The following is a 15,969-nucleotide window of genomic DNA, read 5'->3' on the forward strand; positions in this document are numbered from 1 at the left end:
CTGATTAACAAGCATATGGATTATTCACTTTGTGAACAAATGCAGAGTCAACTTCTAACTAGAGATGGGCCTGAGCTGGCCAACAAATGTCTCTGGGATCCTTCTTCAGTCAACTGTTGCCCCCGTGTGAATGAACAACAATAGTAATCACACCACAGGTCACATTTGTTAATGACTTTAAGTATAGAAGATGCTTACATATGTTTTACCTCATTCGTTCCACTGAAGAAATTGTAGTACTGCCCCCAATTTACAGATGAGATAACAAAGGTGAGTAAGCCTTGACCCAGGTCAGTGGGAGAGCCAAGGCTCAAACCCTGTCCTTTGGCTCTCAGTCCAGTGGTTTATTGTGTATTATCTATCCCATAACCCCCAGCGCCTTAGCCATGGAGTACACACTCATATTGAAATGTAAATGTAACTTACATTTAAGGTCTTGGGGAGTAAGTATTCCCCCTTTCTTGCTGCTTTGGTGGCCAAAGACTGGAGAGAAAGAAGGGAGCTGAGTCTGCTGCTCCTTTTCCTATAGGCCGTTTCCGCACACTCATTAAGTGGGCAGAAAGTCCTTTAGTGCATTGAGGAAAACCATGGACTCAAGAACCATACTTTCCGGACCTAAATCTTAGCTCCTTCACCAGCTAGATGTATGAGCTTGGAAGAATCACTTCCTATCTCCTTGCCTCAGACTCTTCACCTGTAAATTCTGGATTATGACAGTACCTAACTTAAAGGTGGTTTTGACGATTAAACGAAGAGCAATGAACTAGAGCAGAAACCTATATTGTAAATGCCTGTGATTTATAGTGTATGTGTAAGTAGCTTCCTGCTGGCTCTCATGGGAAGACAGGCCACTATTCATAACATTTGTTTCCTGCTGGGAAAAAAAAAAGTTCTTCTTGTTCCAAAAAACATCTACTTACAAATGAGGTTAGGGCCAACTATATCCTTCAAAATTTATAAAGGTAAGCGCTGAGTAGTTTCCACCTCCCCCCACCCACTCTAGAGGAGACAACTTAATATATGTCAGATCCATTCAAAGTTATTTGGGATTAACCATCAGTAGGCATATTTTACATTATATTCCACTGGTTCCAATCATTACAAGCTGAATTAGAAACAACTTCAGTGTAAGTACCTGAAAAAAGGTATCCAGTACAAGTAGGAGCCTATTTTAAAAGCCTCAAGTAAGGTTATAAATGCTGTGATTCTGCAATAAATTTGAGGATTATTTAAAATCATAAATCATCTTCAAAAACAATGCCCTTGGTAACAATGAGGACTGAAAAGGCTATGTAGGTAAAGCAGTATCAATCTAGCTCTATTTTGGGAAAAAAATTCTCTGGCACCTAGGCTGTGTTCTCATGTGGAAGACCAGCAGTCAGTATTTGATGAGTAGCAAGTCTGATCAATATTCTTAGGTTTTTTAGTTGAACTATTAAAAAGCAAGTGAAATCAATTTATTAATATTTTTGGAGCAGGATTTTAAAAAATCATTTCCTTGAAAATTGGAAGACGTTTGTCTGAATTGCAAGTAGGTAATACATTTTCTATAAAGATTGTAATCCCGAGGCAAGAGCATTTTAATGGTAGGTGGGCAGCTGTTTTACTTTTATAGCGCCATGACTGTATTTTAATGTCAAGGGACAGGACTTCCTTGCTCATACCTATTTCCCAGCTTCTTGTACTGCGCACCTGGCCTACAGTAGCCACTCGGTAAAAATCTGGACCAGGTACTTCAGGCAATAGAGGTGGGACCCTGGGAACATGTTTTGTTAAAGACGTGTTTTTCTAACAATGACTACAGAGACCTCTGCTGGCAGATATTGGGACTACAATTCAGGATTAGAAAGAAAAAGCAAGAATGAAGGGAGCAGAGGTGAATTTCTCAATTTTTCTTTTCTTCCTTTGTCCATATTCTGTCATAAAAGCCCCGTAAAGGAGCTGTCCTCACTTATGGGACATAGTTTGACTAGGATAAGGTAAATACTAAAACTAGGATAAATGAACAACTTTCCTTTGAGGTGACTGGGAAGGGTATCAAACTTAAAAAGAAAGGAAAAACACTGCACGTGAAGAACTGGGCTATGATTAACCTTTCTGTGACCATCTGACAGCTGGTAAGTTATTCAAGGTATACCTTCCAAAAAAGTTTAGAATAGGGACCTGGTGAGTGAAATTACTATGGTCTGTGAATACTGTTAATTTTGAGGGTTTGTTACTCTGGCTATTCTGAAAGACATACACTTTATACAAATTCTAAGTATCACTTAATATCTCCCCAAGTCTGTTTTCCTCTTTGTACTGTCTTCACCTTACCTATGGTAGGTTTACTGACTTACAAAAGCAGTCACTAGTTATTGCTTGGGTTTTTGGGAAGAGAAGATGTTTTGCTAGCATTTCCTGACTTCCTCATTCTTCCCAGTTCTAGATATTTTAGAGATTTAGATTTAGGAAACTGTGGTTACTAACACGGTCCTAGAGTGACCTCTTGCTGCATGGTTTGTACATGAGCCTACAAGCTCAGTCCTGGATGCCAGTGAATTGTCAAGACAGAAACCTCTGTGGGTGTGAAAGGACATGCATTTGTAAATGCATGCATAAAATGAATGACCCAGTTAAGTTAATGAATTTAACTTTTTAACGTTTCCATATTCTGTGAAGCTACTGGCTTTCCCATTATCAAGCAGTAATAGAAGCTTCCTTCTCCAAAATCAATTCTATGAGCTTGTGAAATAATCCATCAATTTGTCCTCTTAGATTCTGATTAAAAAATAACATTTCGCTTTCCTAATAAGATACATTCTGGACATTATATGCAGGACTATTGAATAAGCAAAAGAATTTACATTTGAGGAGTGGCAGAGTTCCCTGTGGGGTCCATGACTTGAAATTCCATGGTATCTGAATTTACTTCCAAAGATGGGTTTATGATGTAAAGAACGGTCTTACTGTTTAAGTCCTTTTGGCTAAATTTCTCATGGATAAATTCACCTACAAAAAAGAAGTAAATGAGTTTCACTGGTAATCAAACAAAATATTAGGTAAGAGCTGATACAATTTTATGGCTATTTTATTTCAAACTCCTCTTTAAAAATAGCCAAAGTATATTTTTTAAAGAAATTAATAAAATGTAACTATCTTAAAATTCAAATTCAATGAACTTAAATTAGACTTCCAAATTACTTTGTCTCAGAAATATTGTACCTTAAATATGAAAATAGAGCGGGAGTAGGAAGATACAGTAATAAAATCTAAAATTCTGTGCCATCCTGTTTAGTGACATATTGTGATCATTGTCTTCATAAAGCAGAAATAAGATAAAATCCAGAGAAAACTTACACCAAAAAAATTGTTTTTAATGAACTTATATCACCTTGGAATGCATGATAGAGAAAAATGAGTCACAAATATGAATTTGGTCCTGACAATGTGTGTTCCTGTCAATATATTACGATCTGGTTATTGAAAACAAAGTTATAAACAATGAACTGTGTATCAGTATTTAGTTCTCCCACTCAAGATGAATTTAGGAAAACTCAGCTTCAAACCCTCTTTAGCACCTATATTGATTTATAAACTGCATCTATCAGGAAGCCCTGGGGAGTGTTTACCAAATGGGCCTGCACTTAATTAAATTACTGTCTAGCATTGCCAGCCACTGGGTATTTTAAAATGAGCAATTACAAGGAGTTAGGAAGGCAGTACCTGTTGTTGTATTCTCCAGATGTCCATGTTGGGGGCCTCGTAAAATCTTAAAGATGATCTGATTGCCATCAGTGTCTGGGTCCGATGCCTTCAACACGTGGGAAGTGATGTAAATCCCATAACAACCATTTTTCAGGAGCCCCACTTGAGAAGGGGAATGCAAATGTGTGACGTGGGGGGCTGCTTTGTCCACCTGGTCCACCTGTATGATCAATAATTACACACAGTGTTATACAAAGGCTTCTCATCCCCAAGCAACACAGGGCTTTAATGGTTCAACAATGACAAACGCTCCTGAATTTCAGATTCCTTATGGGTTAATTTCTGCTGAAAACTATCTCATTCACAATATCCTCAGCAAACATCATAGTGCCTGGAAGAGAGGCCAACTTTCTACTGTAAACTTTGACCCAGCTTTATTTATTTGTCCACCGTCTGACTACCCCATTAGGACCTAAACTCCCTGAGGGCAGATACATGTCTTTTTCTCCCCAACTATTCCCTGCACCTGGCACAATGCCCAGCTATAACAGAAGCTCAAGAAACACTTGTTGAATGAATACATTAAAACTGACCCAAGAATTGTATTGCAAACTTAATATTAGTTCTACAGAAGGATTTCCCCTTTTTCCCAGTGTTTGGTGACTTACAGAAGAAAACATGTAAGGTTTTACAAATGCATTGAACATTTTTTTTTGTCGTGTCTTTGTTAAGATAGCAAAAACGTTGAGTAGAAATAAAAATACCTCAGTAAAAAAAAAAAAGTGAAAGGTGCTTATCTATAGGCACTTGCATATTTGTTTTATTGACAGTGAGAACCCGGTAACTAAACAGGTAGACTCAACCTGTGAAGATTGTGATGGGCAACTACTCATGAGTGAAAGAGATACATAGTTTCAAACACTACAAAGGGCCTCATTCAGGTATGGTATGGAGCTCAGTCCCTCTTCAAAATGACTCTTATAGTTCACGGAGGGAACATTTTAGGATGAATTAGCACAATTCATCACTGATACCACAAAAGAGGTACAAGGACACTTGTACTTCCCTTCACTCCTAATCGTTCCAATTTTAACTTTATTTACCCCAAATGATCCTGTTGTAATTCTACCAAAGAGTGTCAATGATAAGACTATATATATTTTTGTGTATGACCATGTGATAAACTGCTATTCAGCTATTAATAAGGAGGCAGGACAAACTAGTAACGAAAAATTCCCACCATTCAAGGTTAACTGGTAAAAAACAAAACCCAGTAAGCTGCAGAATAGGAGACAACTACACTACCATTTTTGATCAAAACAAATACGTATATATGTTCATACAGACATAGACAAAATTCTGGGAGCATTTGCACAAACCTGTTCATTTGTCTTTTGGGGATGAGGAAAAATTACCGCTTCTCCTTTGAGTATTTCTGTATGGAATTTTGTAACAACCAAAAAGTTTTTTTCATTTTAAGTTGGCAAGCTGCTTTTTGATTAAAGAACGTAATCATACCTCATGTTGGTAAATGTTTGGAAAAACAGACACTTTTATATTTTGCTGGTACAAATGCAAATTAGTGAAAATTTTCTGGAGATAAATTAGACGTATATGTATATTAAAAATGCACATATACTGTGATACAAAATTTTCAGTTTTTGAATGTATCCTACAGAAATACATATGTACACAAATATATATATATGGATGTTGACTAAAATATAATTTGTAATAGCAATTGACAAAAAATTCCATAAAACATAAAAGTCCAACAGGCGATTTATAAACCACCTCTGCCTGAGATTGAGTGCCATGCAGCCTTTAAAAATTGTGTTTTCGGGCTTCCCTGGCGGCGCAGTGGTTGAGAGTCCGCCTGCCGATGCAGGGGACACGGGCTCGTGCCCCGGTCCGGGAAGATCTCACATGCCGCGGAGCGGCTGTGCCCGTGAGCCATGGCCGCTGAGCCTGCGCGTCCGGAGCCTGTGCTCCACGGTGAGAGAGGCCACAACAGTGAGAGGCCCACGTACCGCAAAAAAAAAAAAAAAAAAAAAATTGTGGTTTCAAGGAAGATTTAATGACATGAGGAAATTTTTATGAGTGGAAACAGGCAATATGCATAATAGTACATATAATATCATCCCTTTTTTATTGCAATAAAAGAATGCAAGGAAGCCACTGACAGCAGTAGGATGATGAAGGGTTATTTTTTTGTCCTTTTCTGTAGTTTATGAATTCTTTACAACAATTATTTTATAATCTGAAATAGCAACAGACATATTCAAAAGTTAGTCATTCTCCTCTCCTAAAAAAGTGTGGATGGCACCCTCAGAGCTGTGAGGTTGGGTGGGAGGTGGAGGGTCAAACACTTATCATGGCCATTGGGGGAGAAGCTCCAAGGTGACTAGTAGGAAGGATGGTCAATGTCAAGAGGGGAAAAATACAAATACTTCAAGCCATGTAAGTAACCCTCAAAGTTGGTAAATACTTGAGTATAGGGATTTTTTTAATGTTATATTTTCCTTAAAAATCAAAGTATTACAAAATGAATAAATGCCTGTTGTGTTCATTTGTTTTTAAAAAATTGTTAATATCTACACTCCAGTTACATGGTCCCCTGTTGTGTCTTCAGTCCTACTTTGTGTTAAAATCTATTCTAGTCTTATTAAATTTCTAGTTTCTTCAAAAGCAGGTCTTTTGGATCAGTATAACAGAAGCATTTTAAAATACTGGAGTATAAGACATTTTTTTAAAAAGGCTACATCCTTATGATCACTTGTGTTGGATTTACTAAAAATCATCTCACACTTGCCTAAACCTTAGAAAGCAGTGATGCTGGTCCCTTCTCCCTCACCCCCACTCCCATTGTCTCCTTTTAAGAAAGATTACAGGAATCATTACACCAAGACTGCAGAATCTTAGATATCTGGACAAAACTATATTCAAAAAGAAACATGCATCACTATGTTCATAGCAGCACTATTCACAATAGCCAAGACATGGAAACAACCTAAATGTCCACTGACAGATGAATGGATAAAGAAGATGTGGTATAAACACACACACACACACACACACACACACACACAATGGACCACTACTCAGTCACAAGAAAGAACGAAATAATGCCATTTGCAGCAGCATGGATGCAACTAGAGATTATCATACTAAGTGAAGTAAGTCAGAAAGAGAAAGACAAATACCATATGACATCACTTATATGTGGAATCTAAAATATGACACAAATGAACCTATCTACGAAACAGAACGAGACTTCCGGACATAGAGAACAGACTGGTGGTTCCCTAAGGGAGAAGGGCTGGGGGAAGGATGGAGTGGGAGTTTGCGATTAGCAGATGTAAGCTATTATATACAGAATGGATAAACAACAAGGTTCTACTGTATAGCACAGAGAACTATATTCAATATTCCATGATAAACTGTAATGGAAAAGAATATTTTAAAAAAGAAGGAATGTAAATATACGTATAACTGAATCACTTTGCTGTACAGCAGAAATTAATACAACATTGTAAATCGACTATACTTCAGTTAAAAAAAAAGACTGCAGAAACTTGGTCGGATAGACATGATTTCCTACGAAATGAACGTCAGATGAGTGCCTGCTGGTATCAGTTTTGTGTTTAAATCCAGTAGCTTTGTCCTGCCCTTTACCCAGGTTGGGACCACAACAGTAGTGCACCCATGCTTAGTAGACCTATTTGGACCAATTCATCACTCAGTGGTGGTTGACGTCTTATTGTCTTGCCAGAGAAAGCTCTTAAAAGCAAGAGACTGAGGAGGTCACTCTCCTGCACTGCTGGAGGGGTGAGTCATTTCCTAAATTGTTTGACTTCTTGGCTCAGAGACACCAGGAAGTTCAGGGGAATTATGGGAGAAAGTTTGAGGCCTTCCTTGTGAGGTTTTTTTGTTTGTTTGCTTGCTTGCTTTTTAACACACAAGGCAAGGAAACCCTTGTACTTTTCATGAAAAACCTTTACAACATGTATTGAATATTTCCCTATCAGTAAATTCTACAACTTCCAAGAGATAACTCTCCTATGATAACCATGTTCTTTAAGATATTTTTGGTGCTGGGAGAAACCTGATTTAAGTTCTGGTACTCTCTTCAAACTGTACCCCCTTTTCCCTCTCTGTTCTGGAGTGTAGTGCAGAACTCTTATGCCTGCACTCAGAATTAATAACTCCTACAAATTTGCAACCAAATAGACCAGAACATTATTCCAGGTTGGGCAGTACAGTGACATTTCTCTACATTGTGTGGGGGGTCAGGGGTCAAGAAAAAGATATTAACAGACTGAAGAGTGGGATGAAACTAACAACAAGTAAAACATAATTTAAAAAGAAACAGAGTAATTTTACTATGTACAAAGTAATTCTTACATACTGCACCAATATTACCAACACCTTCTCTTTTCTCCTAGTACATCATAATTTCATTCCACTTTCTGGACCTCCCTCATGCCAAAGATTCATCTTGTATCCACTCCATGTGATCATAACTCCCCACCTTCCTCCTCAGATCCCACCTTAGATAAAGACTGTGATGGTTAATTTGATATGTCACCTTAGCCAGGTTTGATGTCCAGATGTTTGGTCAAACACCAGCTAGATGCTCCTGTGAAGGCAATTTTTTTTTTTTTAGATGGGACTAGTATTTCAATCAATTGCCTTTGAGTCAAGCAGATTACCCTCTATAATGTGGGTGGGCCTCACGCAATCATTTAAAGGCCTTAAGAGAAGACTGAAGTCTCTTGAAGAGGAAGGAATTCTGCCTCCAAACTGCCTTTGGACTCAAGACTGCAACATCAACTCCTGCTGGAATTTTCAGGCTGCTGGCCTGCGTTGCAGATTTTGGATGTGTCAGACCCCACAATTGCATGAGCCAATTCCTGAACATAAATCAATTGAATCAACCTTTCCCTTTCTCTTTTTCTCCCCCCCCCTCATAATCTATATGTATATAAATTATATACATCCTCTTGGTTCTGTTTCTCTGGAGAACTCTAAGACAGAGATGAAAGAGCAAGAGAAAATTATTATTATTTTACATAATCAGAATGTATCCTGAATTAAGAGACAGATTTACATCTTTTTTTGCTGTTGGTGGAAGTGTGTAGAACAGGGTGAACTATATCCAAGGAGACTGGATTCAAGGCTTTGAGAGCCAGAACATACTTGATGTGTTTTGACTAAAAAAGAAACACACATTATGCCCTCCAAGAACCATCGTAACAGTCAACACAACTGTGGTAGTGTAGTACCACAGAAAGGACACAGCATTGGGGATCAAAAAGACTTGAGATCTTTATGTGTGTTTGACCAAATTATTTAACTTTTGAACTCCTGACCATCTATAAAATGGGGGTAATAAAACTTAGTTCATTGGATTTTTATGAAAATTAAATGAGATTTATGGAAAGTGGGTCCGACCTACAGTTAACACTCCAAAAATTGTAGCTGCTACCGTTATTATCCCCACCATTAATACATGTGTAATATTGGTGCTGCTTCATAAGTTTCCATGTGTGTACTTGAAAACCATTAAAATGCCAGTAGATAACAGACCAAAAGGCATCAACATAATAGTGTAGTTAGATGTTGTTACAGTAATCACAAGAGATAGAATATCTGATGTATTTCAGGCAATATGCTAGTACCTTGGATACCTAATCTTATTTAATTCTCAGCATAATGCGTAAGGATTGTTTCTCAAAGAAGGCAAAGTAGAATCAGAAGAGTCAAAGAACTCTTTTAAGGTCACACATCTATTAAAATGTTTAAAAGAGAAATTCCAACCTAGGTGTGTCTGACTCCAAAGCCCATGTTCTGTGGTCCTTTCTGTACCACCACTGACTCCAAAGGCCAGTCATTAGCCCATACACAGGGAGCACAACTGTTTTGTTCATATTAACATGCCTGGTGCCTTCCTTAGTGCCTGGCACACTGCAGACACACACTACACATCTGAATGAAAGAAGGAAGGAAATAAGGCAACAGTTCTCCTGGAAGTCGTTCTCTCCACATCTCTGGCCAAGGACCATGTATTTGTCATACTTGCCTGGATGGTGAATGAAACAGGTTCTTGCCACCTTCTCCCATCCACAAGAAAGCCTTCGTTTGTCCCATCCGTGGCCACAAAAGTAAAGCGGTCGGTGCGAGAGTGCCCTCCCGAGTGCCTGTAGGTCACATGCCCGCTGTCCACGTCCAGCTGAGTGAAACTGTGTGGAAGCAGCACTGTCCCCCGCAGGTAGAGCTGGCCGTGTCGTGGAAGCTGGGCCAAAAGGAAGGTGAGGTTCTCCGCTGCAGTGTCAGGGTCGGTCAGCTGAAGGAGGTCAGGGGAGAGGAGGCCCGTGGCCCCTTCAGCCAGTCTCAGCCCCTTGTTCCTGGTCACCACGGGTAAGGCTGTGTCCACAGTCTCCAGTGTGATCTCAAACACCCCGGGCTTGGTCTGCAGTCCATTGCTCACGATGAATCTGGCAAAGAGAGGCAAGGCAGCCTTCAACATGGATTCTTGTGTCACCATCTACTGGAATGAAATGTTAACAATACACACCTTTACTAAAGGATATGTCGTGCTGGGACAAAAGTGAAAACTCAAGGGCGGATCTTTCAGGAGGACACTATTCTATTCATTAAACCAATCACTAGGTAATGCACAAATGGACCATTCTAACTCCCAAAGTATTTTTTCATCAACATTGATGGTAACTCACATGATGGGGCAGAGTATGCCAATGATATTTCTCAGGCTTGTCAGTACTTAGTGTAATTCCTTGCCCCAAATAGGAATTTCATATCCTTTCAGATCCACTGCACTAGTTTGAAGAGTACACTCATTTAATATATATAGACTTTTGCAACTGTATTTTTTGGTGAGAATTTAATAAGCTAAACTTTTTTTTTAAACATCTTTATTAGAGTATAATTGCTTTACAATAGTATATTAGTTTCTGCTTTATAACAAAGTGAATCAGCTATACATATACATATACCCCATATCTCCTCCCTCTTGCGTCTCCCTCCCACCCTCCCTATCCCACCCCTCTAGGTGGACACAAAGCACCAAGCTGATCTCCCTGTGCTATATTAAGCTAAACTCTTAAGACTGATCAATGGAAGCTCATCCAATAAAATGCTGAGTGGGCTAAATTTGGCTAATTCACTCAATTCATATACTTTTCTTTGAGCTTCCACATTTGCCCCTGACAAGATATGGGGGAGAGCCATTAGACAATGATTATTCTCCTGCTTTAAAGAAAAGAAAATTAGAGCACAAGGGTTCAGAAATGTGGCAGGAGATCATAAGGCAGGTAGGAGACAGAGCTGGGACCAGAACCCAGGTTTTCTGACCTCACACCTTTTGCCCTTGCAGAGTTTTTAATAAATGCTGGTTTAGCAGTCCTCTAAGGAAGAGTTGTGGTAACTGAGTACCACTGCAGACCTACAAAGAGAAAACTGAAATGATAGAAATCCAAGGTGAGCAAAATCTTTCTTACAATCGCAGGTTCTGTGATACCGTAATGTGCTTCTGATTATATCGATCACTAAATCACATTCCACCCAGCACTGCCAATCTCAAAATTAAACTAATTGAAATGATCTTTAGAACATTTCAACATGTAATTTCTATTCGAAGGACAATTGAGACCATCGTGAAATTAAGCCCACAGAATGCACTATTAAAACTCCAACAAGTTAGGAAATCACTACTCAAATGGAACTGACACATTCACTGTAGGTGAAAGAAATGTACTTTGAAATAATCACAGAGTTGTGTCTATTCGTTTTTCTCCATGTACCAGGTGCTTGAAATATTCATGGGGGGGAGAGATACTCTTATATTCCATGGATGTAAACACGTCTAAAACTGTTGCAGTGGCATATAACATTAAATTATATAATAATTTACTTAGGAGGTTCTTTTTCAAAACTAGAGAAGATATGGGGTTTATATTTACTTTACTAATCTGACAAATGTGACTACCAAGTTTTTCATTCTTTACAAAATGTGTCTTATCCTTCAGGGTTGGAGGGTTGATGCTTTGCTTTTGAACATGAGGGAACATGAAAGCAGGCTGTGTGGGCGTCAAGTATCAGCCAGCCTGCCTGAGGCAAAGGACTCAGGGGAAACTGCAGCTGGACAAAAAGTAAAAGATGAGTTTGGCTGATACAGATTTCGCTTTGAGGGCTAGGCTAAAAATTTTGAGCTTTCTAATTATCTAGTTGATAAGACTGCCTACAAGGAAAATAGGAATGTGATGCATAGAAATTCTTGTCTAAAAAGTTAAAACTGCTAAGTGAAATACTACAGATAAAGCACATTTTTGACATTTCACACACCTTGTCTTGTAAAGAATATAACCTGGTTTTGTCCACAGCATTATTTTTACAGTTTGGAAAAGAATACAGAATTAACTTTAGAATTGTAGATTGAGCAAAATCACATAGCTTCCTTAAAACAAAACAATACATTTGGATAAATATATTCTAAGCAAAGAGGGCAATTTCATAGCTGGATCGTGAAGTGTTTGCAAAATTCATTATTTTTTAAAAAAGGAAGAAAAGCACACCTAGAAAAATATTTGTGTGTGTACTTCAACTTTTTACTTACTAGTCACCTTGACAGTTTCAAAGATCAAGCGATACACATTTTTTAGGTACAAAAATCATGGTCTGTTTCTCAGGGGAAGCTTTTCGTGGAATTATGCCTTTATTCCACTGTTTTCCTGTTGACTTTTCCGTGTTTCCTCCCTGGAGCCTATCATCTGACCAGAGGTAAAATAAGGAGACTAGGCATTCCCTCAGGGCCTCCAATTTCTCCTTTTTTCACTTAACCCCTCCAGAAACACGTTTCATGCTTCCTACTCTGCCCTCTTTCACAGTAAAGTGGCTGTCTATTCCCTACCAGATCCCTATATCAACACATGCTCTTGTGGAGAGTTTTAAATTAGCCATTTAGAGTTGAGCAAAAAATTTAAGCCAGAGGACATGTATTTCTAGTATTAGCATTAATTGTGGAATTAAGGTCTTTGTGCCCCATTAAAAGCAGGTCAAATACTGGTGGAGAAGAAAGAAAAAGGAAGGGGAGAGGCAGCCATCAGGGGCGAGGAGGTGAAGTGGGAGGCCCAGTGACTGCCAGGGGCTCATCAGGGGCAGTCATTTTGAGTACCAGATTCTGACTTTCTTCTCTGGAGACTGAATTCCAGAATTGCCCAACAAGGTCCTCCAAGCTCAGTCTCGAGGCGGCCGCATTTATCCGTGTGTGTGTGACCCGTGGGGGGGGGCACTGAAGTTTTCTCCTGATCCAGGCGGTCCATCGCAGACTCCTCCCTGCCTCTGACGGGCATTTGACCATGTGGGAAATTGGCGGCCTGCCATCAGACAGATGGGAATGAGGGCGAGCGGGAGAGGGACCGTGTAAGAGTAAGAAATATGTTTAACTGAGGCCAGCGTTCCCAGCTGGGACCCCAAGGCAGCTGTCTGCACTGACTGAAAGCTAAGAAGCCAGTGGTGAAAAGGACACAGTGCCTCAACAGGACTGGATCACACACATCATTCCACCTTCACAAGTAACAATGCAAACTACTCACAGGCAGAGAACATTATCAGAGAGAGAGAGACAGGGAGGATGGTCATGGTTGGCTTCCCAGTAAAAAAAAAAAAAAAAAGCCCAGCAGAACCAGTGAGACAAGGTCAGTGCTTCGTGTCTGCAAAGGTTGACCAGATGATCTTACAAATGCTGCACTACCACCCCCCTCAAAAGAAACCTTCCAAACGTATTTTCAAGTTCTAAAACAATAGTGCCATTGCTGTTATGGCATCCACTCCAAGCTTAAGAAGCTGGTGGTATCGAGGTAGCAGCTCCTTCTGTGGGTCCCATTTCCTTTATTACCACCCCCTCCCTTGAGAAGAGACATAGCCAAGATGACCACTGTCTCATGAAATTTGGGGAATGGCTCTTAGATTTGTCTGGGGTGCCTGCCTGGTCTGATTTCACCATTACCATGGTGCTTTCAAGCTTTCTGCATTTCCTGGCAATAGAGTTGGCTGAAGAATCTGCCATCTGTCATGGCATTTAAAAGATAAAAATGGAATCATAAATAGAGCCAGTTCTTCAGAAAAAAAAAAAAAAGGAAAAAAAAAAAGTCCAGCCGGCATGTCAAAATGGAGGACATTAGCATGTTCTTTTAGTCCCCGGCTGCCAGCAGCTGAAGTCAGCTTGCTAATCACTTGGTGTCATCTGTCCCAGGATGCGATGCCAAATCTTTCTTCCAGGCCAGCAGCACCAAACAATACAGGAGAAATTTATGATTCACAAAATAGTTTTGCAGAAGGTAAAATCTGACCATGAAACTCCCCCGTTTAATTAATGCTGCCATAGCTTACATTAAAAAGAGAAGGGGGAAAATTCTCTGCCGCAGAATTTATCTCTTCTACCCAGCCAAATTCCTTGCCAGATTTAACAGCAAGCAACATAAATTTAGGTGATTAGATTGGTTGCATATATTTAATTTTTAAAAAGCACCATAATCACACTTTCATTAAAACAGGCTTTCAGCTTTGGTTGAGCGCCACTTGACAAACAACACAGCATCGATGATTGGGTTAGTGAAATGACAAGATTAAAGGGAGGGTCTTCAGCAGATGCTAGGCTCTTCCACTATAAATATGTAAAACTGCTGGCCAAACATCAGAATGACACATTGAGAAGGTTCCTTCCCACAAGTACAAATTGTCCACAAATTTTTGGTAAAACCAGGTATAATGGAAAGACCTCTCCAAAATGAGAACTCAGCCCAAGTTCAGCTCTGATACTTACTTATGTCAATTTAGGTGACTTTCTTTGTCTCTTGGAAACTCAGTTTTCTCATCCATAAAATGGGAGCAAGACATCTCTCTCAAGGTGGTGGTGTAAAGCTTAAGGGAAATGATATACACACAAAAAAGGGTCTAGAACACTGCCTGATGCATTACAGGTGTTCAAGCAATACTAGCTTTCCTACATATAAATGAAGGGATTGGATTAAATCAATGCTTTTCAACCCTTGTTGTTTGTTTACTGTCTCTCTATGGACCTGTTCCCTAATCTTAAGTCATTCAAACACCATCATCACAATTGTTGCCATTTTCTAGTACTACCTGTACTCTTATTACCTACTGTTTTGTTTTATATCAACTCACTTTTCTGCTTAAGTAAATGTACTTGAAAAGAAACCTTTTAAATACTAAAAGCTCAAAGTTTTCACTCATAAAAACTTAACCACTACAAATACTATAAAAATAAATACAGGACAACAAACTGTTTTTCATTCTAGCTAGATATTGTTGGCCAATGGCTTGGAGCCTGAGGCCTGTACACTCTTTGCTAAAAAGGAAAAACAGTTAATATTGAAGAGCTGTTAAGTACATATGAGCACAGGCCTGAGACTTCTTTCTAGAAACAGAAGGACTGAGAGAATTAAAAGGGAGTAGTTGCCCACTCTTGAATCCCTATTATTTATTGTCTCCTTCCTGTACCAGCCCACATCATTCTGCATCTTTGTATCATTGGTGGTACTAATCACTCATTTTAGGAAATAGAACCACAGATTTTTTGCTAAAAGAAAGCCTTGCCCAGAAGCTCAGTGTGCAAGACAAACTAAAAGTCAAACCAACAAAAAACTAAACCAAACAAAGTTATCTCAGAAAATTAGGATGTGAGCTGCAGAGTCCCACCAATTCAGCCCCTTCATTTTCTGTCTCTGGGAGGCCCTCAGAAGCCTCCTGTAAATCTTCAAACTCCTCAGAACATACTTGGAACAATGGACTGGACCAGACTGGAGATGGCTAGTCCCAATAGCATCAGAATCACCTGGAGAGCTTTTAAAAATACAGATTCCTGGGCCCGAAACTGGACTTACCAAAGTTGCCTCTCTGCGGTAAGGCCCAAGAATTTGAATTTTTTAAACCTCTCACGTAAGTCTCTTCAGAATCTAGAAAGTTAGACATTCCTGGGATGAATGATTTCTAAAACACCATCTAGTATGACTCTCTATGCATGTGAGTTAGGAAACTGTTATGGTATCACCAATCCTTACATCAGGGATTTTGTTTTTCATTTTCAGCTCATCTCTACCATCTGATGAAGGCCTAATTGTTATTTCTCAACATCTTTACATGTTCATTCTTTGGCTTCACCAGTAGATCTCTGGTTTCTCCAATACAGTCATTAATGTCTTCAACAGACTCTCCCATAGGCGTTGACGGGGGGAAGCAGGA

General features: G+C 39.3%; 1 protein-coding gene across 1 annotated transcript in view; it reads right to left on the bottom strand.

Moving 5' to 3' along the window:
• Positions 1-15,969, bottom strand: part of FREM1 (FRAS1 related extracellular matrix 1) — a 154,427-nt gene that overhangs the window by 29,733 nt on the left and 108,725 nt on the right. Inside the window, exons 24-26 of the mRNA XM_007465647.1 lie at positions 9,770-10,184; positions 3,706-3,907; positions 2,847-2,991 (exon numbers count right to left, since the gene is read on the bottom strand). Of these exons, the coding sequence (XP_007465709.1) occupies positions 2,847-2,991; positions 3,706-3,907; positions 9,770-10,184 (762 nt within the window). The remainder of the gene's footprint in view (positions 1-2,846; positions 2,992-3,705; positions 3,908-9,769; positions 10,185-15,969) is intronic.

This window comes from Lipotes vexillifer, unplaced genomic scaffold (genome assembly GCF_000442215.2).
Source record: "Lipotes vexillifer unplaced genomic scaffold, Lipotes_vexillifer_v1.1 scaffold31, whole genome shotgun sequence".
NCBI classification, from domain to species: Eukaryota; Metazoa; Chordata; class Mammalia; order Artiodactyla; family Lipotidae; genus Lipotes; species Lipotes vexillifer.